Source organism: Alosa sapidissima, chromosome 24 (assembly GCF_018492685.1).
Source record: "Alosa sapidissima isolate fAloSap1 chromosome 24, fAloSap1.pri, whole genome shotgun sequence".
Lineage (NCBI taxonomy): Eukaryota > Metazoa > Chordata > Actinopteri > Clupeiformes > Clupeidae > Alosa > Alosa sapidissima.
Window position 1 is genome coordinate 9501417 of NC_055980.1, and position 25766 is coordinate 9527182.

The 25766-nt window shown below is 41.9% G+C and overlaps 2 protein-coding genes across 6 annotated transcripts in view; both read left to right on the top strand.

The window, feature by feature from the left end:
• The first annotated feature begins 405 nt into the window (after positions 1–405).
• On the top strand, positions 406–17046 carry rgs9b (regulator of G protein signaling 9b). The gene is made up of 19 exons (XM_042081863.1): positions 406–638; positions 2588–2684; positions 5913–5963; positions 6072–6178; positions 6812–6863; positions 7015–7073; positions 7247–7323; positions 7735–7816; positions 8485–8547; positions 10314–10343; positions 10481–10542; positions 10695–10808; positions 11530–11645; positions 12263–12350; positions 12735–12873; positions 13225–13307; positions 13557–13680; positions 15183–15616; positions 16330–17046. Exons 1-19 carry the CDS (start codon positions 573–575, stop codon positions 16466–16468), a joined length of 1983 nt encoding a protein of 660 aa, XP_041937797.1. The 5' UTR covers positions 406–572; the 3' UTR covers positions 16469–17046.
• Positions 17047–17381: 335 nt separating this feature from the next.
• mrtfab (myocardin related transcription factor Ab) overlaps positions 17382–25766 on the top strand; it is a 32863-nt gene continuing 24478 nt past the window's right edge. For 2 of the 5 annotated variants that reach the window (XM_042081855.1, XM_042081857.1), the window contains exons 1-3: positions 17382–17534; positions 18273–18338; positions 21610–21809. In XM_042081855.1, the coding sequence (XP_041937789.1) occupies positions 21686–21809 (124 nt within the window). In that variant the 5' untranslated portion in view covers positions 17382–17534; positions 18273–18338; positions 21610–21685. Of the gene's footprint in view, positions 17535–18272; positions 18339–21609; positions 21810–24975; positions 25483–25766 lie in introns of those variants that run through there. The other 3 variants (XM_042081861.1, XM_042081859.1, XM_042081860.1) reach the window with 3 other exon arrangements.

A 25766-nucleotide genomic window follows, 5' to 3' on the forward strand; every position in this document is an offset into this window, starting at 1 on the left:
GTCTATGATCACATGATATTGAAAGAGAGCCAGTCCTCAAAGCTCTACATCTGATGTAAATCTATAACACTGACAAAGACTCAAAAAGCACCATCACAATTTTGAAATATGGTGGTAATATCATTGTGTGTGGATATTTCTCAACAGTGGGAACTGGGAAATATTTTAGAATTGGACGGTCAATGAGTCTTTGCTTATTGGTTATTGTGTCATTCATTTTTCTATATGAGCGATTTTCATTAGAAATTGGCAGACTATAGGCTTTCACAGTTTTATCCTTCTTGTGGAACGTCCCTAAGAATATCCTCAGACAACTCAACATTGCCATCTGTCGAAATCACAGCGTTATTGTGTAAGCATCTCTGAGCCCCTTTCAGGTTGTTGAGACAGGTTCACCGACGGAGAGATGCGATTGGCGGTGATGACTATCCATGGCATGTTTGTCAATGCCTAACGGTAATTGCGTATCAGGCGTCTGGGACCTACCTGAGTCCTTGCGGTTTCTTGCGGATTTCTTTTACAATTACACACATTGAATTCAATTAGCAAACAGGCAATCGTGTGGGAGCAAAATGACAATCAAAAATGTCCACGATCATGGACAGCGGCATCGACCACGGGTGGCATGCCTGAAGAAGGTGGGTGACACATTTTCCATCTGCTAATGCTTATTATCAACACACCGACGTAGACATAAATGGTAGACGTGCATACTTAATCACATGGATCATGATTTGTTTTGTGTTGCTTAATATTTGTGGAATTGCTTGATATTGTCATATGTTTACTATTGCGTATTCATTAGAAGGCTACAGACAGTTACTGAGCAACTTTATACTTCTAAGCACGATTTTCCACTGCGTGGAGATTAGTACACGGAACGGTGCAATTTATTCCAAACCATACGTAGCGCTCCCTCAAAGGAGCTTAGACTACTTTGGAACATATGATAAGGCTGGTAGCTCTGTGAAGGTATACCCAAAGTGTGCTGGGTAAAGGGGAAAGAATAATTCCATGATCAGAAAACAAAAACAATCCAGGCATTCCAAACAGGGTGAGGACGAGGAAGGATGAGTTTAAAAAGCCTTTATTGTGGTTTTAAAAGCCAACCCTTTAACCTGGTCCTCACACTGTTAGGGATGCCTGGATACTGGAGAGTTTTCTTCCTGATCTTTAGCATAACATTCTCTTGCATAATGTTTTGAAAAACAAAACACGTGTTCTATTCTCTGAATCTGTGAATTTATAATGGTCAATCAAGTGGATCAAGACTCAAGACCACATAGGCCTACTGGACTACTACTTCTAGCCACCTCTGAAGATAACATATCCCTTCTTATTACATGTCTTGAACACAGTTTGACATTCATCTATATTTGTCTATAATGTCACAGTGTGACATTCATCTATATTTCCATATTTGATGAGGTGTAAATATGCTGCTATGTAAGTATTAATTGAACCAGCAAGGACACCACTTTTCTGGCCACAATCTGTTTTGGTCCTATGTTGCCATAGACGCTAACTCAGGGATAAGGTCGGACACAATGAGCTGGGAGGTATTATCTCAGCTTTAACGTGAGCCTCTTTGGCCCAATTAAATCACTCCCCTCATGTCCTCCCTGTTGTAGAGCTCTGCGTGGCGCTAGGTGACCTTTCAGCACCGGACAGCCTCTCGTTGGCTCTTCTCTCCCTCCGACAGGGCAGAGCTGTCTCTGTGATGACCGAAAAGGTCTGGCGTCAGAAGAGCTCGCTCTGATCCAGAGCTGGGCTACAGGTGGCAGGTTCTCCAAACAGCCTTCAAAAGCCAGAGACACTGGTAGAGGCAAGGAGCGCCACTTCAAACAGTCCAAAGGGAGTCATAAATCAATTTGGCAGGGATGGTTGAAAGGGCTGAGGCACAGAGCACAGCAAAGCATGAAACAGCATGGGAGAGAGGCTGGGCTATAAACCACTCTGCTGAGTGATGGCTTTTTGCTCGTCTCAACCCTGTGTCACTCTCCCTGACGGTCCTCCCAGGAGAGGTGCCCATGGACAATGGTTGGATGCCCACTGTATGAAAGCAGAGCAGAGCAGGACAGTATTGTGGGTCCAGGTGATGTTAGGAAACACAGCGTAAAAAAATATTAGAGAAACCTGTATTCACAGATAGTGTGCAAAAACAATAAAGAAGAATCAAGGTAGATTGAGGTTTATGAGAATAAAAGTTATGATTCTTCCTTCCTTCTTATGATTTCTTATTATGATTATGATTCTTCCTATTACGGGTAACAGGAAGAATCATAATCATAAGAAGAATCATAAGAAAGCATCTCATTATTTAAATTGAGTTGTAGGGAAAGTTAATGTGTGTCATCTTGCAATAATGGCATCATATGATAGGCCCAGATGAATGAAACAAATGAAAGCAAATGAAACAAAATGTAATAACAATATTACACGTCAACGTCATACATTTTCACAGACAATTAACACTTTGCTTTAGGAGCATGGAAGGGAGAGTTGTAATTTGATTGGCTGTTAAAATATCAACAACCTTCAATCAAGTTAATGCTGTGTACTGTATTGTTTTCTTCTGTAATGGCAGGTGGAAGCCCTGATGTTGGAAATGCAGGACCCAACATCAGGAGTGAAGTCTCAGACTCAAAGGCTTGTCATCACCACAATACCTCATGCTCTCACGGGTAAGGAGACCCTGGTTCTGTTGAATGTCAATTTAACATTTCTGATAATTGTAGCCAAAATGACAAAAATAGAATAATAACATCGCAAGGGACACCAAAATAAAACAGATGTCACATATGGCAGAAATTCAACTGAACGTTGCAAAAACGGCTACACAATGTCAAGAATGGTCCCTCTGCATATCTTCCATGAGTATCACTTCCATAGCTCTCAGCCAAGCTGCAGTGGGGAGTGGTGATGGTGAGATTACTCTGCGATGGCTCCATGAGGCAGGTTCATGGATCTTAAGTCCTCTTATGTAGGTCTAGTACTGAAGAATTCATTGCCATGACAACGCTTTGTGCGGGTGCTTGCAATGACTCCCTCCTCCTGGCTGTTCGGTTGTGGGGAGGAGGTGGTGTGTGTGTGTGTGTGTGTGTGTGTGTGTGTGTGTGTGTGTGTGTGTGTGTCTATGTGTGTGTGTGTGTGTGTGTGTGTGTGTGTGTGTGTGTGTGTGTGTGTGTGTGTGTGTGTGTGTATGTGTGGGTGTGGGTGTTTGTGTGTGTGGTTGTAAGGAGGAGGTGGTGTGTGTGTGTGTGTGTGTGTGTGTGTGTGTGTGTGTGTGTGTGTGTGTGTGTGTGTGTGTGTGTGTGTTTGTGTGTGTGTGTGTGTGTGGTTGTAAGGAGGAGGTGGTGTGTGTCTGTATGTCTTTGTGAGTGCATGTACATGTGCATGCACTTGTGACATTAGGGCTGATGAAGCATAGGCCTACATCAGAGGTCTTTTTTAGATAGAGTCCTTTTCAATCACATTGTTTCTTGCTTATTTTAAAGAACACAATAACATCCATGTATATATGGTGTGTTCTCTGTGTGATGATAATTTATTGGTAGCAGCGTTGCTAGAATAGTCTAACCAAACCAAACACTCGTGTTGTCTATTGTGTAGCCAATTTGTATTCAATTATTTCTGTTTATCTGAGACCACACAGGATTGGAGATAGGATTGGAAGTATACCCTGTAGGAGATTCGCCATGAAATTCATCTTTGTGGTGAAAGATAGATTCAGTCTGCTAGCCTGAATTCTTAGCACTCAAAGAGCTGCATAATAAAGATATATCATCTATACATTCTGATTCTTCCTGAACATGAAGTTATTTGTAATACTGGTGAGCATGGCTTCACTAACAGTTAACCACAGCTGGAAATGTTTGCGTCGTGATTCAGACCCTTGGAGCTCCATACAAATGTGGGGAGAGATTCCTCTTGTTAGGTTCTGTGGGTGTTGTTCTTCTGTTTTCTCTCTGGCTCCTGGTGACATTATTTACGTTCAGGGGGCTGGCCACTGCTGCTGTTATTTATGATGGGACTTGTAGAAATGCTCACTGTAGCTTCAGTGCACGGTGTATTAGTAAGTGCTTTCTGGCAGAGAGGCTGTTCAATTTAGTTTCCATAAATTACTGGTAATTTTCATTATCTTAAGACTGTTTTATTGAAGTGTTCTTGACTTGGTCCCTTATTACGCCATAATTTGTGCCTTATTATTATATATTATTTGGCAGTACTGAGGGTAGTAAACTAGAACACTCAGTGAGTTGAAAACATTGTGCCTCTCAGTTGTGCAAATCAGGATGGGAAGCCGCATGTTGACTGTTTACTTTGCCCCATGCATGAGTTGTGTGTATCTGCACTGATGCTGGGCCAGCGTTTGAAGTTGCGTGCAATTGCGTTCATTTCATTTTAATGACGGATTTATTTGAAGTTGGAGGAGATGAGAGTTTAACGGGTCAACGTTCACCGCCCACCCTTTTCAGTGATGACTCCCTCCCTGTGTCATTCACATCGAGTCCCAGCCATTTGGCCCCAATTAAGACTGATCCCCAAAGACACGGACCCCCTGAGAATAAGCACAGTTCTTTAGCTAATTGGTTTTTATTGCAGTAGGGTGGCTGAAAGGTCTCTCAGTCGTTTTCATTGATGCTTTCGTACAGGTGTCACTGAGAGATAAACAGCCATGAATGATAATGGATTTGAACATATGTATGGTTGCATTTGTAGGGAGCAACCTGCACCCTTGTACAAAAAAGATGAATCAAATTCTTTGGAAGGTAGTAAAATAAAATTAGATTTTGTGAATATACATAGTATTTAATGGATCCACTGTATCTTTACTATGGAAAACATTCCAAAAGCTAGCATGTTTACCTGATAATGAAAGTAATATCAAAAGTAATGCTCCCTACCATTGGTATATGGTATCAACTCCTTGACAGAAGATCTAATCAATTGCTTTCTTTGGAGGGAGACGGCTTGATACTGAACTAAGATTTGCATGGAACAGCTTGGAGATAATCTGACGCTCTATTTTCTATAATAAGCAGCTGCAGCCAGGTCTTCTCTGTACAGCAATAATCTGCCACAGGGCATACATCACTTTCATTATAAGCCACTTTAAATGGTCACCAGTCTCAGCAATAGAACACATATAGATATTGTTAAAAACATACAAATTTCAATAGGAGGAATATTTCTGAATCAAAATATTTCTGAATCAAAATATTTCTTAATTTGAATAAAACTGTTCAAAGTTACCAGTACAATGCAATTCAGATTTGTGTCAAGAAGTAAATCAGAACTGGAAAATAAATACTATGCATATGTATTTGAGGTATTTTATTTGGAACAACTTCCTTATTTTTGTTCATTCTTAAGCGTAACTTGAGCATGCAGAGCGCTGTAGTTCAACGTCCAACACATTATTTTCACAGGGCTAGAACTTTGCTAGGAAGGTTCTGTGAAAATCCTTCAGTGCAAGTCTATGACACAACCTACAATGTGTAGTTTGTCTCTTCTTTCTCCAACGTCTCTTCATCCTCCATATGTATTTATAATCATCTTTTTGTCTCCTTGAATTCTATAAGTACTCTGCCAATCAGCTCTCAAATCAGTGGGTGATCAGCTTTCTGCTACACACACACTGTCACACACACACACACACACACACACACACACAGACACACAGACACATAAACACACACACACACACACACATACACACACACACACACACACACACACACACACACACTCTCTCTCTCTCTCTCTCTCTCTCTCTCTCTCTCTCTCTCTCGCTCTATGTGCACCTGGGGTGGACTGATGATTATGCTGTGACATTCATGTTGATTGGCATGCTGTATCAGTGCCTCATTTGCCTCCATTAAACAGCATTCTCCTTCTTTTTCATGCAGGCGAAGACGTTGCCGCATGGATCGCCAAACGCTTTAATGTAGAGATCCCTGGTAAGTTGAATCTGCAGACAAGAAAGGCTTTTCCTCCATGCATTCTATGAGATGGATAGAGCAAAAGTCTGGCTGATAAATGGATGTGTTTTGGATCTTCTTCTCTAGAGGCTTGCGCCATTGGCACCATGATGGTGGCCTTTGGCTTCATCTACCCTCTACGGGACCACAAACGACTTGTTCTCAAACCAGATGCCTCTCTCTACCGATTTCAGGTGCCATTTTTAGACACATACACATGCACACACACACACACACACACACACACACACACACACACACACACACACACACACACACACACACTCATTTTCCTATGAGTACTTCCTAGCTTTCACGTGTGCAGTGAAGTCAACAAAATGCACAAATAAACTGCCTTGCCATCTGAAAACACTCTGGCTACTGATACTTTCATTGGAAAATGTTTGCTGTGTTTTCTGCTGCTTCTAAACCTCCACTTACATTTTGTCCTCTAAACTGCCACCGACATATTGTATCAAAATATGAATTATTGTGCAATATATGTTGAGGTGAATAGTGTCATTTTAAGGTACATTTTCATATTGAAATATGCTGCTGCACATCTCCATTGGATGTAATTTTGTGTTATCAGAGATATACTACACACTGTTTGTGCAGGTAATGGTGTATCAAAATGATGATCATTTGAGTATGTGATTGGTCTTAAAGGAAAATTCCGGTATTTAGCACTTTGAGTCCCTTTTCTGGTTTGTTTTGGATGAACTAGAGTGGTGGACACCGAAATTTTGGTTTGATTAAATTTTTCCTTTAATGGTGTATCAAAGTAATGATCATTTGAGTATTTGATTGGTCTCTCTTCCTCTTAGACTCCATATTTCTGGCCTGTCCAGCAGTGGCCTGTTGAGGACACAGACTACGGTAAGAATCCCTCCCACGACACAAATCATTTCTCACTTTGAAACATATAGGTAGTCCTGTAAATAACCTTTTTAAAACATGCTTCATAGTCATTCATGACATTCTTTTGGCATAGCCTGGTTGTACTTACTTTTATTATTACATGTTTCAGCAATCTACTTGGCAAAAAGAAATATCCGGAAGAAAGGAGTTCTTGATCTGTATGAACAGGTAGGGTTGTGATTAATGGACCTATTTTTGTTTCAGTTTGACACTAAGACTTTGGGCAGAAACATTTAATCATTTTCTCTCTACATTTTTATACAAAGTCCTCCTTTAATCCACTGCGATAAAGATGCCTCCACTGGACCGTGCAATTCAAACTTTTATGTTTTGTCCTGCAGGAGCAATATAATAACCTCCACAAATGGCTGAACCACAAGTGGGATTTCATTGTAATGCAGGCCAAAGAACAGTACAGGTTAGTGTGTTGGAATTTCAGTTTCTTTATCTACACAGATAACCATACAAAACACTGTTATTACCACATTTCATATTCTATTCGGTCATATCCATATGCTTTTTACTGCATTATGCTATATAAATGTGCCCCAATATAATCTGTGAAGTGGATATCATCATAAATGGTGCAGTCATATTCATGTATGCCTTTGATATCCATGTGTCAGCTTTTACAGAAAATGTCATGTCCCCTCTACAGCCTTTGAATTACTTATAGTTTGAGGTGCTCTATGTGTGATGATGTGTGTAATATTGCATGATGATTATCATGTTGATGCTAATCATGTTCCGTGTGTGTGTGTGTGTGTGTGTGTGTGTGTGTGTGTGTGTGTGTGTGTGTGTGTGTGTGTCTGTGTGTGTCCATGCACAGGGCAGGGAAAGAGAGGAAGAAGCCAGATCGGGTGGTGTTTGACTGCCAGGAGAGAGCCTACTGGGTCGTACATCGACCACCAGTAAGTCACAGTCAACAGGAAACAGCGTTTCTGTTAACTGCACTTGATTAAGCAATGAGTCAGAAGTCATCCAACTGAAAACTGTTTAAATTCACACTTTGCAGTGCATTGTGAATGCACCCACTAAATCTGGTCTGATCTGCAGTTCCCTGATCATTTTGCAAACGGAAGAAGCCCATGTTTTTCGGTGCAACACAAGTTCTGTTAACCCATACATATTTACCAGTTCACAGTACGTGTCTGATTAGTATTTCAGTATGCATTATTCGGGAGTGGACTAAGCAGCCACGGCTTCTTGAATACCATTAAAGCGACAGTGACATGTTCTTGATCTTGATCTTGAGACATTGGCTATTAATGGAAGTCCTGAGCTATAAGGTGCATGAATGAGATCCATGGATGAGCACCTGCATCATACCACAGCATGATGAAGTTCAATACAAGTTCTAGGTCTGAGAATAAAAAAAAATTACGGAGCCAATAAGGGAGAAGAAATGTTTCTTGAGTGCATTAGAAAGCTTCACATGCACACCTAAAAGTTTGTGGTGAGCTCTAGATCGTTTTTGTTGCACAAAAGAAACTAAGTTTCTGGTTTGCACACACAACTTTCTTGTGCGCTCTGTTTTTTAAATGGTCATTCTTGAAATTAACACAGTGTCGTTCTACAGCCAGGGACAGTCAGTGCCATGGACCTTGGATTACTACGTCTTGTTGACCCCAACCAAAAGGAGGTAAAAGGTCAGTAATAAGGACAAGACATGCTTACTAGATCTCATGCTAACAAGATCTCATGCTTACTAGATCTCATGATAGCAAGATCTTCAGGGGGAGTTTTGAAACTTGGGGAGGCAATAAACATACATACAGGATTTTAAGAGACTCCACTTTGCTCCGCTCAGATGAAAGTGGAGATATTTTATATGCAAATTCTCAGATGTGTAGGCTTGTGTGTTGAGAAGTGTTGGTATAATGTAAGTAATTATAGTGTTCAACAACTTTGAAAAATCTTCCTAAAGTATTTGCTATCTCCAGGCATTGCTGGGATGTTGGTTGTGACTATATCATTCATAAATCAAGATTCTGGTTTGAAGTAGGTTAAAAGCACAAAATTAAGGCTTATGGATATGCTTGACAAATCTGAATGCAATGTAGGTGACCTAAATTTTATATGTCACAAGAAGAAAATATAAAGATCTTTGAATTAAGTCAGTAATTGAGTCAGCTGCATGTGTGTACCAAGACTAGAAGCCTCGTGTATTGAGGTTTGCTGCTCAGTCAGTTCCTATTTCTCTTGTTGCACCATAAAGTCACATGATCCTGTGGATCTATGCACCACAGGAGGGAGACCTTTATGGAAGGTCAGAAATGTTTATATGTACAAGTAAGCAACACAGGAATCAACACAAGTCAATGACAAAACTTAGAGATAATCAGAGCAATTCTAATAGAAAATAAATGTTGTGTTGGTTGGGTTTTACATCTGTAAATTTCTTTAAGGTGGGGAAGCTGAGCGTTGAACTTGGTTCAACTTTCAAATCGCAATGCGAGTGTATTCAATTGACAAACCGTTTGTGTTGCTTAGGAACGAGATAAAACTTATTATGGTCTGAGCGTTGCGTTACGTTTGCCGCTTCCACTTGCCGCTGGCTGATGTGATCCTCGCCTAATAGGATTGGCATTATCTTTCATTAGGTGAACATGGCAGCTCACTCCAAACTTCCATTCCACTGCTGTATGAAACCTTAAAACGAACTATGATAAAACAGCTTTAGTCTAGAGGCCCATGTTTAATAATGTGTGATAATATTCTGACATCTTTGTCTATCAGCGGCCCCACTGTCATTGGATGTGGGCCTTAATTATCCAGGTCATTAGACACATCTGGGTGTGCAAAAAGGTTTATCTTAAGGTAAAATGTATTATATAATGATAGTTTTAAGCATTGTTGTTTATTTCCAGAGTAGTAGTTTCTATTTCTATTCTATTAGTTTCTATTAAGTAACATTATTCTCACATATCCCATTGACTGTATTACATACAATAGATGCAGTCACTTAAAGAAATATGATTAAATGCGTTTATATGTTTCCAGTTGAGGGTGATGTACTGATCATGTGCTGTAGTGATTTACTGATTTTAACACTTCGGTCTCTGTCTTTTTTGTCTTTTTTTGTCTTGCAGATGTTGTTCCTCGACTTTTATGTGCTTATCCACAGAAGACAAATCTTACTCATATTCATATTTTCCTCTGAAATCACACACATACAAATGAACTCTCTTGCCCATCAGTCCTGTCCTAATTCAGTGAAAAATGACTGTATCAAAAATTATATCAAAGCACACAACAAATATAGTCTAGGGCATGAATCGCTGAATCTGGCCAATTCATGTGTCTCCGTTATTCCACATTGTCTGAACACTATACAGATTGAAAACCCATTTGTGTACTCTTGTGGTTCAGCCAGATATTGATTATTGCTCTGCACCATTTTTTCAGACAAAGACTCCAGACTTCTTCAGAAGAATTGTAAGTCGTTGTTGAATGATGAGTCGCCCAATATGCCCATCATAACTCAATGGGACAGTTACATTAACATTCTCATTGGAACCTTTCGTGTGATATAACTTTGCCCAAATATAGATCCTGTTTTTTTTTCTCTGTAGATTATTTTTACTGAGCAGTGCATCATGAGACCAAGGGTGAAGTCATCTGTGTCTCTTGGAGCGTATGTTTGTTATATCTACATAATTCACTTCACGTCTAACTGAAAACAGACATTTCCAATAAGTAGTTAATTAATCCATGTTGGAGATTCAATACATGATGTTCGCCTGAAAATGTCATTATCTTAGCCTGAGAAATCCTTCCATTCTACAGCATTGTCAAATATATGACGACCTTCAAGTCGCACGACCCCTTTTTCGCCCCAGTTCTTCCCAGCAACCCATGGTTAACTGATGATGCCACCTACTGGGATATCAACATGCCTTAGTAAGTTGAATATGTTAAAGGTATAGTCAGCAATTATGCAGGAAGTTGCGTTTGTTTGTGTTTAAATTTATTAGCAGATGCTTTTGTCCAAAACAACATACATTATATTTTAACCAGACCAAACGAAACATGCCATAGAGGTAGTGAACCCCTACCTTCAGTATTCCCAGAGAAGATCCGTTTTTGTTTGGGGGACAGGCTGCCCCCACTTTGTTTGTTCCCAGTTTTCAGAGCCTAGGGTGATTTTTTACATTACAAACAAGGAATGGGCAGCTAGCGGTTGTAAAAAGTTTGACATTTCGTACAGTCACTGACTGCACCTTTAAGACAGAGCACATGAACACACTATATAACTGTACTCACAACTTCTGTTGATCATTGCAGACTTCGATGCATGAAGGAATGTACATGCATTTATAGTCTGCCCTCCCATTGCAGAGATATTTCCTGGAACCTATGACTCATGAACTTATAGGGATTATTAGGAGGAGTATTTCAATAGTTCAAGTATTTACTGTCCTCTTGGGGATAATTTTTGGTGAATGTGTTTAGTTAATGCTTAGTTAATTTATAGAGATAAAATGTTGGATAAACATGTATATGAATGCTGTGGTGTAAAGCAGTAAATATATGATTGTGTGTGTGTGTGTGTGTGTGTGTGTGTGTGTGTGTGTGTGTGTGTGTGTGTGTGTGTGTGTGTGTGTGTGTTGTACACTGTAAGTGTGGACCACCCCACTAGAATGAGAGTGGAGCGTTGGACCTTCAGCTTTGGAGAGCTGCTTAGTGATCCTCTAGGTCGGGATGGTTTCCGCCTCTTCTTGAAGAAGGAATTCAGCAGTAAGTACTGGAAAGTGCATCACAACTCCTCATCACAAGTTCAGTTGTGTAATCAACTCTGTATTTCACATGCTTACAGTCACTGAGAACCATTGGACGTTTGATTTTCATGGCAGATCAGGATTACATTTAAAATGCTGGAGCACTTGATATTGTGTATGGACCCTTTCAAGAGAGTTCCATTATCAGCATCATAGTTGGCCCCACAAGACTTCCTTTTTAACATTCCATATGTTATCTTAATGTAGAGGAAGTAGATTGGGGCCCAAATAGAACGTTCAAGCATTGTTTTTGTTTTTATTGATGAAAGGGTCTATAATATAAAGACTGTCCCCTAATGTGGCCCCTGAAAAGACAATAAACAAATGCATAATTAATTTTATGTAAGATTAATCTGCCTGCCTATGCCCTCAGTTCATTCGTTTATTCACTATTAGGTCAAGGGACCAATAGATACAAGACAAAACCTATGTCGAAACGTGGTGTGTGGGACACACAAACATCATGCACATGCTAAAAAATGACCAAGCAATGCCAATCCACATCAATAAGAGGATCCACTTTTATTGTTGCTGCCGTGTATGTGTCAATGAATGTTGTTTATCTGGCGTGACAAGGTGAGAACCTGGCTTTCTGGGAGGCCTGTGAGGATGTGAAGTGGGGCACAGCTGCAACAATCCATGAAAAAGCCCAGCAGATCTACAAGTAAGCCTGACAATAGCAGTCCCTTAATTATGCAGCTAGACACACTTGTTTGTAGTCCACAAATGAAGCCATAATTGTGGGTAATGTAGTAAGTGCTTCCATTCATGCCTTGTTTAATATTCCATCTGCACTGAAGTCCTCATGTTTGCACAGTTTCTTTTTACAGTTTAAATGGGTTTTTCCCCTGGAAAAGTACTTACAATACCTATTGTGTCCTTATTTGCAATTTCAAGGGTCACATGAAAGTTTAAGAGAAGAACCAATGTTTGTTTGCATCACTGAACCCTTATTCTGAGCTCACCCCCCCCCCCCCCCCCCCTCTGTGTGTGTGTGTGTGTGTGTGTGTATGTGATTCTCTTAATTCTCATCTTGTTTCAACTGCAGGACATTTCTGGCCCGTGGTGCGCCTCGTTGGATCAACATTGACGGGAAGACCATGGAGGTCACCGTGAGGGGTCTGAAACACCCTCATCGCTTTGTGCTGGACGCCGCTCAAACACATATCTACATGCTGATGAAAAAGGTGCTCACATGTTCACTAACATAGTGTCTATCTCCCAATGGAGAAAACAGGTTGAGACATTGTGCTAAGGTTTGGAATGATATGACTCTCAGTAGAGGTATATATCAGTGGACTGAGATATAATGTTTATAGATTATATGTATTTATATGTGTTTATAGATTATTATGTTAACATGCTATTTGTGCTGTATATTTGTATTGTGTCTTAGGTTTTATGAATTGTGTATTGTGTCTTAGGTTTTATAAAATAAAATAAAATAAAGCAAGAGACAAACATAGGGGACAGGGATGTTGTTTATAGCTATGTGTCTTTAATTTTAATATCTTATAAGTTTTGCTGTCTGTTTGAAGGATAAGTATGGCCGATACATCAAATCCCCAGTGTACAAGGACATCCAGACGAAAGCCATCGACCCAGGACCGCACAATTTCTCGTGAGTTGGAATACAGGGCCTCATCAAATGCCTTGAGGCCACTGTGGAGTCTCTAAGACTTCACTCTTCTTGTACTTCAGTCTTCTGATGTTGTCAGATGTTGACTCTCTGTCTTTTACCCCTATCCTGCTGTCTCTCTCTCTCTCTCTCTTCAACTCTCTTCTCACCCCCACCCCTTTCTCTCTTTCTCTTTCTCTCTCTCTCTCTCGCTCTCTTTCTTTAACCTGTCCCTCTCTCGTCCTCCCTCAGTCCGTCCCAGCTGGAGCAGAACGCTCGGAAGCGCCGCCCGAGTCTGAGTCCCATCATTGTCCGCCAGCTGGAGGAGGAGCAGAAGGCCAAGCTGGCGGCCAGCGGCCCTGTGGACATGACACAGGTCATGAGCAAGTTGCAGAAGAAATAGGCAGCCAGCCCGGGCTGCGTGTATACACAGTGCAGACTGAGAGAGCAAATGGCAGAGCTAAAATAAACGCAGCCCCCCCCCCCCCCCCTACGTTTGGCTTACGATGCCGCTGTAGGGCAGAGCGAGTTGTTACTGCAGAGTTCGTCCCTAGGGATAGCTGTCCTCAGAGAAAAATTGTTCCTAAGGCTTTTTAAAGATCGAGTTTGCATTTTGCACTTTACATGCTATTTATAAAGACGTTCCTTTGAGAAGGAATTGAGATTTTAAGATGTAACACTGCTAAATTGTGGTCTCTCTTGGTTTGGCTGAAATAGCAATAGTTTGGTGTAGTAAGTCTCAGCCACACGGAACAGCTTTAATTTCAGACTCGAATTTGATCAGCTGTGAGCTTCATGATTAGTCGTCACTGATTGTTATTCCAATGAAGCACAAAGGAGTTGCTGTCACACCGCCTGAGAACTTTCACAGTTTTGTCTGCAGCTCATACCATCTTAATCTGCTAAGTGTTTTCCTCTGTTCTTGAAGGTCGCGTTTGTTCCATTTCACAGAGGCTCAGTTTGTTTACTTATATTGTCATCAAAAAGGTTTTCTTTTTGGACCTTCATCTTTAATGAATAAGGCTGTTCTTGTTCTTGTGCTGTGATGATGTGTCATGCGGGTCACCGTGGTCCTGTGGTCAGTGTATGTTTTGACCCTATCAGGGCTGTTACTATCTCAATTGAAGATACACCTTCCATTGACATCTCTGCAAACCCATGCAAAACTGACTGTGCTATCTTTCATGTACAAATGTAGCTAACTGTAGTCTCATTGTTGCACCGTGACATACAGTAGGCAAGTGTTGCACCAACGAGTGGCTCCACAGCAGGACCTAAAGACTACAACTGTAACAACTCACTGCATAGTTCTGTGTCTGTGAGCCTAAATCTCAGACAGTGTAGCTTGCATGGGGTAAGTGACAGCCCTTAATCTCTCCAGATTCTATGCTGTGCTGTACAACCTCCCATTTTCAGTCTTTAAGTCCTTCATTTTGTCTGCTACATAGCTTTGCATGCAATGTGTTTTAGTCTTGTCATTACTTCTCATGCCTTTTTCCTGGTGTGTCACCATCCATGCAATAAAATCATTAATATCTAACATGTCTGTTGTTCAGGGATTTTGTTTTTCATTACATACTCACTCTGTTGTTTTTTATTGAATAATTTCATTACTATCCTTGTCCTCATCATTGCCATCTGGTAAGTTTCTCCCACAATCACCCCCTAACATCTTTATATTTTCCAAAACAAAAAATAGCAAGAGGTGTCTTGGTAGAGCTCAGCATTAGAAGCTATAAAGAACTTCATGAAACACTGATAGGGTAGGGTGAGGTGATAACTATTTCCTTCAATGAATACAATGATGAACCCTATATACTGAATGAACTGATGAATCACTGTATACTGAAGCATGTCTTTTCCTTCTTAATCCCCCAGCTGTGTCGGTTCACTGCCCCTGTTCCCCACCTTGCTGTCTACTCTGGCCTCTGCGAGACACAGTCCACCGCCTCCCCTTGCTTCGCTGCCCTCCCCAACAGCGCTGCCTGCCCGTCACCCATCAGCGTAGCTATCGACAGCACGCCAGCGTCCGAAAGGCGCTTCGACATGCACAGCGGGACCACCTCACACTTTCCCTCCATCGCTGAGAGCATTGAGACGTCGGTAGGGGGGGCAGGCGAGGAGGAGAGCCCGACGCCGGTGGCCAGGCCCCGCATGACGCTGTCTCTCAGCCGCCTGCTGCGCCGTGGCTGCAACGCCTCATCTGTGTTTGCCAGCCTGTCGCCCAAATGCTCCGTGGCAGCAGGCAGCGGGCGGGTGCAGCCTCTGGGCACTGAGCCACAGCCTCACACACAACACCGCAGACTGGCCAAGTGAGTAACCCCTTTCCCTGAGACTGTCTAGGACATTAGGTGGTGTAACTCAGTCAATGAAAAGACCAAGCCCAGTACAACCTACAATGTTGTGTTATTTACTAGTGTATTAAGTGTGGGGTCATAGCTGTAAGAATTGGATCAATGAGCTCTATCACATCACCATGTTTTACTGCTTTTGTTTCATGCAATAGATGATGTAATATAGTCACATCATTGTTTTACTGTGATCTCACACAATTGTGTGCTTCATTGGTAAAATGATTGCCAAATTGGAGAATGCACGCACTGTGCATATCCTATACTGTGACAGCAACTGTTTCCATGCTTCACGTAACCCAGAGGGCATGCAACCTTTATTGGGTTAATCCCACCATAATCATGTCATCAAAACAGTTCCCATGTCTTCAAAACCAACACCAAAGTAAACAACATTAAAGAAAACAACATAAAAGTAAACAATTGTCAACCACAGGCCCATATTTTAATCATTTTTGTGTCATGTGCCATTTTATCTTCCTGATTACCTTTGAGCAGAATGCTGCATAATGGCACCTTTTGAGACACTTGCCTGTGTTTTGAAGTTCTAACATCATGCAAATCCATAACAGACATGAACTAATCAGTTATTCAACATGGTAAGACACACTGGGGAGAACATGATATGCGTGTTTATAGTGTGGGAAATCATCACCATGTCTGTGTGTCTCCAGCTTTTTCCAGATCAAAGTTGACATCCCCCCAGAGTGCCGTATCTACCCCATAGACTCTGAAGATGAAGAGGAGAGCCCTGGTTCAGCAAGAGGGGCCGTGAAAGAAATCATCTGCCCCTGGGAGTCCATCACCAAATAGAACACAGAAGTGGATTCTACAGCTGTCAAAAAAAAGACATATAGGCAGCCAATGTACCCTCAGTGCATTGACTTAATTTCATAATAAAGCTATTATAGCACACATTTGAAAACATTAGTGGAGGTAGTAATATGAAGCAATGCTATTTCTTGATGTGTCTGATAGCTTAAAATTAGTGCCTAAGTGTTATTTTTGTCTGTGAAATAATCATGTTACACCAACATGAACAATGTAAAACATCACAGAAAAATGATTTTGTGTCATCATTATTTGCCTGTTTTACGCGATCAATTGATTTAACTCAGGTTTTATATGCAAGATTAATTTAAGAATGTTTAAATGTTTTGTTTTTGCTGAATTGTAATTCTGCATTTCATAGTAATATGACATTTTCTATGGCTGAGTAACTGTTTTTATATTACTCTACGGACTTGTAGGGAAATATTTGAAAATACATCAATATTTTCATGAATGTATTTCTATGAAACAGGACAATGTGAAGACTGTAAGAATGTATTTCTTGTAACATGTTTACATATTACACAATGTTAAAGTGTTCATTTCTTATATCTGGCTTGTGTAAGTGCCTAAATAAACTGGTTTAAATGTTAAATGTTATTTGTCTGAGGCCTGAAAAATCCGAAACAGCCCATTAACACTATACACAGATGGTCTATAGATGGCGCAATAATTCTACTTTAACTGAACTAGCCCACTGCACAACTGAAAGAACAGATATGAGAAATTCATTTGTTTTCCTCCAATTCTGTTTTAGTCTAAGGCAGTGTTGCCCTTATGAAAATGATGAGAATGCGCTTCCTAAAGACCGCTCAAGAAAGTCGTGCTTCAGTCGTGCGAGTCTGCATACCATCAGAGAAGTGTCTGCTCTGAAAGGAAATACCAGAACGCCATTTCCGGTTAATGTAGCCTACTGACAGTAGCATCACGCTCTTTATTTTGACACCGGTGAGGTGGGCATTTTCGGTGGTTTCGAGGGTGTGTAACCGTGAATGTTTCATTTTCACATGCCATGCGAAACAACCTCTAGAATTTACCGTCCAAATGGGTAAGTTCTATGGGGATGTTAAAATCATTTTGGAAGCTCGTTTACGACTTGGCTTAGTCAGAAGTTGCATCTGCTAGCCTATTCAAATCAGACTATCCGAGTTAGCTCGCCAGCTAGGTAGCCAAGCTAATTCTTAGCTAGTGAGGTGGCTCGGCTTTATGGTCGACACCATAGTTAATTGTTCAAACATAGTCTTACATTGTTATGAATTCACTCTATAAAGTCAGTGTGCTCAATATGAATACACGTGAGCACTAGATGTGACATATCTAGATATTCTCATTGGGCGACTATAAATAGCCCCTGTTGAGGCTTGAAAATGTGTCAAAGACGAGTTGCATGTCCTGCCATGTTGCGTTCAACATGCATGTGAGTGAAAAGAATTTCAGTGAATTCAGTGAGGATTGCCCATGATATTTTGTTAAAAATAACCTCAGCAACTAATTAGAGCTGCACATGTGGTATAAGATGACACACCTACCGCTGCGTTTTCAGCCATGTTAACGTTATCTAGCAATAGCTAAACGTGACTCTCTTTTATCAGCATAGAATAAAAGAAGCTAGCCTTAGTGAGTGAGTGTCCACTACTGCACTTGCAGCATACACTGTCCTTTAACTGCTATGTATTTACAATATTTAAAACAGTTCTGTTGAATACAGAAGTGCTTGCCTATGTGTGTATAAGTGGGTGTGAATACGATTAAGCCCTCTAATTGAAATATGGCCTCTTCTGCACAGATTTTCTTTGCTGTGCATAGAAATGGGAAAAGCTTCATCCAGTTCCCCAAGGACAAAGTAAAGAAGGTAATGGAGTCTTTCTCAGTCATACACCGATTTATTAGCTTGAGTGCATCAGTGCCCTGTAATGCAGTGTTGGGAGGTGGAGCATTATGCAGTGCTACAGGCAGTAGGCACACAGTGTTCCTGTGCCTGTATTCTTTCAGACGAAGCAGGCATTCCGTCTCCCTATCCAGCCAGGTGAAGGCTTGTGGTGGCTCTCAGCTGGTGTTCATTGATTACCTTTTGTGTACAGGCAGGTGTAGGCCTGCAGTCACAGGAATGTCAGAGAGCCCTGTCTCCCTCCTGGTTGCATGCTGTGTTCATTTTGCTCTGCATGTTTGAACACATCACCTGGAGCAAGTGCGGAATGGAGTCCTAGCTTGTATCCAGAATTTGCTTAGAAGGTATTTTGCGATTTACTGCTGAGGCCGTAGACCTGTAATTTCATATGTTTGTCATAAGAAGGATGACCAAAACATTGTGTCACTTTCATTCTTCACAGAATGTAGATGAAGGATTACCATAGCAATGGATCACTTCTTTCAATCTTCACAGAACATAGATGCAGACTGTCATGCTTCATGCTTTTGGAATGCAGATGCAGACCTTCTATGAAAGATGATCAATGACTTGTGTTCTTGCTTACTGCAGCTGTTATCTGCACCCACTGCCTGTCAACGAGATCTTTACCTCTTCGCACTGCAAGCCTTTAACACAAAAATGCTGCTGCTACTTACAATTTACTGGTATAAGAAATACATAATAAGGTTTTTCTTCATTGCTGACCTCCGCAAGCACTTTTGTGCTGCAGATGTATTTGTTTCTCATGCAGTTTCAGATTACTGGCCGACTAATGATGGGGAACAGGGTGGGGACTCCCATCGAGATTGCAAGTGGACGCTGATGAGGTCATAATGAGATCATACTGGCGGGAACAGAGGGAGCACGAAGTACCTCTCAGGCGGTTACATAACGGCAAAATTGAATATAGCAATTTGGGTCAGACCCAAATTAAATCAGTGGATGGCCAAACTGAGTGTGTGGTCAATAGCATATTAAATCCAGATCCAAGTTAAGCTGTGGCATGGCACACCAGCATTTTTGTAGCATTTTAAGTGTCTGCCTCTCTGTCAGGTAATCAAGAAGTATAGGAATGTACCAGTAAACCATGTCCGTAAACATCTGTTACAGGCAGCATCCGCCACAACAGTTGGTCAGATTAGTACGCCCACTCTGGTTCTCAAATGTCAACACAGTTGTTTTGCTCCCCCACCACGCCTCACCCCTTGTTGTCCAAACAGTATGCCTGGGCGCTGCACAGAAATCCCGCGCCCAGCAACACCCTAAAAACAGCTAGCTGGAGTCTGAAGTTCTGTCAGGCGTGATGGTTGCCATCAAAAGTATCGTCTTGTCCAGCACAGTAGGGTTTTTTTTTTTATTTCTCGATAAAAGCTCAACACCAAACATTGGGGAAACATAACTATAGTTTGCTCTCAAAGATGTTTATTAAGGCTAGTACTGTCATGAAGATTTAGTCCATGCAGGATGTGTGTGTGTGTGTGTGTGTGTGTGTGTAGACTATATAGATGGCAGTGAGGCCAGATTCTGTCAATTCCAGAAGTCTGGAATTGAACCACAGAAGTCTTCCCAGTCCAAAGACTTGGGCGTTTCCTGACTTAAGTCTGTGGGAGCGCCAAATATTATACCGTGGTTGGGATGCCAAGGATCGTTTTGCAGGCAAGGAAATGCCAGTTAAGAATGAATAAAGGAAACCTAGATCGAAAAAATAAGTGAAATGAAAGAGAAACCACAAAGGGAGAAAGACAGACTGATGAAATGACGTGTTTGTAGAGTGAACAAGTTTGTAGAGTGAACGGGAGGTCATAACTTACAGGAATGCTGGTCCGGAGAGAACGTAGCTGCCCAACCATCTCAGACTGGAAAACACTAATGTTTGTAAACATAAACACTGTGATCTTGCCCGATTGTAGCGGAATGCCCCCTGTTTGGGATTTAAGTAGCTAATGTGGTTAATCTGATTTTACAATCCTTTACTCTGCTTGTAAAAGGTATGCCCTTAGAGTCAGTAGTTTTTCAATGCAAGGTTGCTTGCAATACAGACTAAGCAACATAGCAGTTATCCAGTTTTTTGTATTGTAGTGGAAGACTGGAAATGGATGATTTAAGAGGTTGCCTTAACATTTGGTAGTATCAATAATTACTGGCAATGGTAGCAGTGGTGATGGTAATTAATATTTCATACCACAATGGAGTCTTAAGAGGCATGGCGGGGAATAAAAACAGGCATTGAGGGCAGGAAAAAATGGAAATCCTGTGTTCAGGAGAGATTCAGGAAGAGCTGTCAGATTCCTTCACAGACACAGTCTGCCTTTGGGCTCTGCTTGAGTCATTATGTCACTTTTTTTAAAAAGTGCTTCGCTCTTCAAATCTCTGCCTGCGGACTCGTACTGGAACACGGTCTGTGTTTGCGCTTGCACATTGCACAACTGTGCGCTCACTATGCTTCATGTCCCAACACATTGTTTAATAAGTTTCAATGAATCCTGTCCTGGGTGCTTTGATATCTGTACTAGTAACTGAGACTGTAGTGCTTTTTGCCCTCTTGTGTACTTACTGTTGTGTGCAGCATTATTGTGATTTAGCTGGGTCATCATATCTAGCTGATTGTTGGTTTACGAGCAGTTTAATTAATATGCTGTGCTGAATTATAGCCTTTGTTGGACTAGGTCAAGAGTAGTCATGTGTTGTTAATGGATTAAATGTACCATTTGTTCAATGGTGAAGTAATTCCTTGATCAGAATTGAGGAACATGACTGAACACGAATTATGAAACTTAGTGTACATTGCACATGTGTTGCGTTACATAACACTTGTTGTAGTTAGACGAGGTCTAAGGGGGAGGCTACACCAGGCCATTTCCATTTTAGAAGAGTGGTCTAAGCATATTTTTTTCAAATGATGATTTTGACCATTGATGATGGTAGAAGCTAATTGTTGCAGCAGACGCAATGCGAACTTCAGTTACGTCCCTGGTGAGTTACATTCCTGAAGAGCGCTCCAGTTACGTGCCTGGTGTAGCTTTCCTGTAGGACTCCATTGTTGCATTAAAATAGGTGTCACACACTTCACACACAGTAGTCTCACAGAATTCTGCCAAGATTTTTTTGGGTACACCTGATGCATTGTTTAGATGATGTTGTCAGATGTTGTCATGATGGCCCACATGCCCACCCCAGTGAGCTGGTGTCACTCTGCCCTCTCCGTCCTCCACAGGTTCCGCTGGCCTTGCCCACCCGTCGCGCTGGCAGCCCTGGCAACCCATTGCGTGGAGGAGCTCAGCCCGGGCAGCATGGTGGCTGCCACGGTGACTGGCTCCGCTCCCAGCCCGCAGAGCGAGGCGGTGACCAATGAGCTGCAGGAGCTGTCGCTGCAGGCCGTCCCCACCCTGCTGCCCCTCAAGGAGAGGAAGAATGGTGAGTCTGGGGGCGTCGCACCCTGAAGTGCTCCCCTTTGTCAATTCTGTCTTTTGGAATCAAGTCAAGTTTGCCATTGTGGCCCAAGCTTAGTGCACTTGAAAATGCCCCCTCTCTCTTCCCATCCCTTTTCCCTGAATTGCTTATGTAAGAATGGTCAGTGAATTTAGTATGGGAGCTTTCACATACTCTTATCATGCGTAGGAGTCAGGGGAGAGGGCTTCACACTAAAGACTGGATGTGGGTTGCTTTGATGTGGCTTAGATGGGTCTTCAAGTGAATCTCTTATCAGAGGGAGCATTCAGAGACTGTTGAAGATGATTGGTTATGGTGGCACATACATAGACATTTTATGCAATGCTCTCCAAAAAAAAAAAGATAAGTTCAAGAAAGTTTAGATCTTATATCAGATTAATTAAAATGCAAGTATTGTTGATGGTTAGTATACAAGAATAAAGTAAAAGTAAAGGATTATTTAATCATTCATGAGGAATCAGTGTTTGTGTAAATGTTGTATTTCTTACCATGCATGTCTCCATGTTCTACCACATCTATAGTTCTCTAAAACCATTGGTGTAGGGCACACAACTTCAGATAATATGGCAAGAAGAATGAAGAATGAAAGTATGGCATGGCTTGTTGGAAATATGGTGTCAGGCAGAGAGGATATGAAGCAATGGCTGTAAATTTAAGGGGGGAAAAGATCTATAAAAATCAACTGTGCATTTCACTGACCTGTCGCTGCAGTTTTTCTTGTGTAACCTGGCACTTAGTTTCACCAGACTGAGTGAAAAGAGTGAGAGGAAAGGGAGGATTTTTTGAGAGAAGTGCATTGAAGGTGTGCCCTCCCAAAGATAGAAGTAGTATCATGGCGACCTCACAAGAATGTGGGAGTGAAAGTACTGGCTTTTCCAAAGTTATGTTTGTGATGGGAAGACCGGTCACTAATTTATAGCTCGTCATGTTTGAGGCCTTAGAATCTGACGGCACCTTTTGACCTGACTTAGGTGTAGACCTACAAATTTTCACAACCACAGTTTTAACTATGACAGAAGATCAGCCTTCTGATACCTTTTGAATTTATTTATGTCATGCAGGCTTTAGTAAATGCTGTATCACAGCCCTCAGGTCATCTAATATGCGGTTGGCAACACTTACCAGTAACAATGAATTACCGTTAGTGAGTTTCAGGAGTTCTCCACACAACAAAGCAGGCCATTTGTCTGGAATTGTTTACTAGTTTGCCCCAGAGAAATGCACAGCTGAGAAGTATCCCCCACCCTGTCACAAGAAAATACCCCCCCCCCCCCCCCCCCCCCTACACACACACACACACACACACATACACATTGAGGGCAGCCGTGGCCTACTGGTTAGCACTTCAGACCTGTAACCGGAGGGTTGCCGGTTCGAACCCCGACCAGTAGGCACGGCTGAAGTAGGCCCTTGAGCAAGGCACCTAACCCCTCACTGCTCCCCGAGCGCCGCTGTTGATGCAGGCAGCTCACTGCGCCGGGATTAGTGTGTGCTTCACCTCACTGTGTGTACACTGTGTGCTGTGTGTATTTCACCAATTCACGGATAAATGCAGAGATTTTTCACGGATAAATAAAGAGAAATTTCCCTCAAGGGGATCAAAAGAGTATACTTATACTTACTTACACACACACACACACATAGACCAGCCCCCTGTTGTATCTAATGGGCTCTTTCGTCTCACACTCACTCACTCACACACACACACACACACACACACACACACACACACACACACACCAGTCCACTCTTGCTTCTTCAAGGCTATGTTGCCCCAGCAGCACATGGCCTTAGGACTTAGGACACCACTCCTATTTTTCAAGCCCCTGCTACCCCCCCCCCCACACACACACACATATACACATAGACCAGCCCCCTGTTGTATCTAATGGGCTCTTTCGTCTCTCACACACACCAGTCCACTCTTGTTTCTTCAGGGCTATGTTGCCCCAGCAGCACATGGCCTTAGGACACCACTCCCTGTTTTTCAAGACCCTGCTAACCGCCCCCGCCCCCCTCTCTCTGTTTGAACTTCATTGAGCCATGGCTCATAGTAGCAGCAGCAGACATGTTGGAGCAGGAGCACACTCTCTTCTGTTATCTCCCTGGCCCTGGGCCCCTTGATGGTAGCTTCCTGAACCCTGCTCTGAAAAAGAGCGGATTATGGCCAGAGCCATCTTCCCTTTAGGTTCACGATGGTGTCCGTTCTCACTCTCCCAAGTTAAGCATCCCCTCTGTGATGATGGATAAGTGTTTTGATGAGGGGTGCGTTGAAGACTTTTTGCAGTGCTGTAATTGTTTCATGTTTTTAAGCATGAGAGGAATAGCAAGACTGTTTAAAAAAAACACAGACAAAGCCTGATAAAGATGGACACAGGTTAAGTGGTTAGCTTGACCCTGCCTTTTTGATGCTTCAGCCTTGATTTAAAAACAAGAGTGGTTGCTTTGGAATGTTCTAGAGAAAAGGTCATTGAATTGTGTGTTTATAGTGTGTTGTGGAGAGAGGAAAAGGGGGAACGCTTTCGGTTGCTCTCAGAAGAAGAAGAAGAAGTGCAGAGTGAAGTGGGGGGGGGGGTGGCATGGGGGAGGTGTTCCTGAAGAAACAGATTGCATAACTGTGTAGTAAAGCTAGAAGAGGAGCTCTTGTAGGAGAGAGAGAGAGAGAGAGAGAGAATCAATCAGAGAGAGAAATAGAGAGAATCAGAGAGAGAGAGTCAGAGAGAAAGAAAGAAAGAGTGAGAGAGAGAGAGAGTCAGAGAGAAAGAAAGAATCAGAAAGAGTGAGAGAGAGAATCAGAGAGAGTGAAAGAAAGTAAGAATCAGAGAGAGCAAGAGAGAGTAAGAATCAATCAGAGAGAGCAATAGAGAGAATCGGAGAGAGAGAGTCAGAGAGAGAGTCAGAGAGAAAGAAAGAATCAGAAAGAGTGAGAGAGAGAGAGAATCAGAGAGAGTGAAAGAAAGTAAGAATCAGAGAGAGCAAGAGAGAGTAAGAATCAATCAGAGAGAGAAATAGAGAGAATCGGAGAGAGAGAGTCAGAGAGAGAGAGTCAGAGAGAAAGAAAGAATCAGAAAGAGTGAGAGAGAAAGAATCAGAGAGAGAGAGAGAGAGAGAGAGAGAAAAAGAAGGAATAGGAAAAAATCCAATGTTTTCCAGGGAGCTGGAAAGAAGTGGGAGTTTCCTAAGAGGGCTGGACGCTTTTGGGCTGGACAAGGGCTGTTAACCAGAGGGCGATAAGGAAGAGAACACCTCCGTCTTTACACACTCATCCACCCCCACATAACACATACACATACACACACACACACACACACGGCACCTCTACGGATAGGCGTGCACACACACGCAGACCCAGGAGCCAGAGCTGGCGTCGGTCTATTCTCCAAAGGACCAAGAGGAAGGATCCAGACATTAGAACTGCATTGGAACCATTCAAGAAGATTCCAATACAAAAGTCCACCTCAGCGTATAGACAGCAGGAAAGATTTTTTTTCTCTCGAAACTTAAGTCCACATCAAAGGAATATCCATTAGTACAGATGACTTTTTATATACATGTGTGGATGGATTGATGGCTTAACAGGCAGGGCGCATTGACACTTTTTTCCTTCTGGACTAGAAGGATATGGCCATACACTCAGGTAAAAAGCTATTCATTCATTCATTCATTCATTCGTTCGTCCTTACGAAGATTAATGACATGCACGGTTTTTGCAGGTATGTGTAGTTACAGGTACAGTTGCTCCACAGGTGTGCCTTAAGGGTGTGTTAACAGCGGCTGAGGTTTCAGTATGTTGTTTAATGGTTAAGCTCTCCGTGCAGATATATGCCTCGTACCATATTGTATTACATTGAAGTGTTTGCAGGCTATCGCAACAGCGCAAGGCAGAAAAGAAAGACTTATGGGAAAGCACAAGTTAAACAA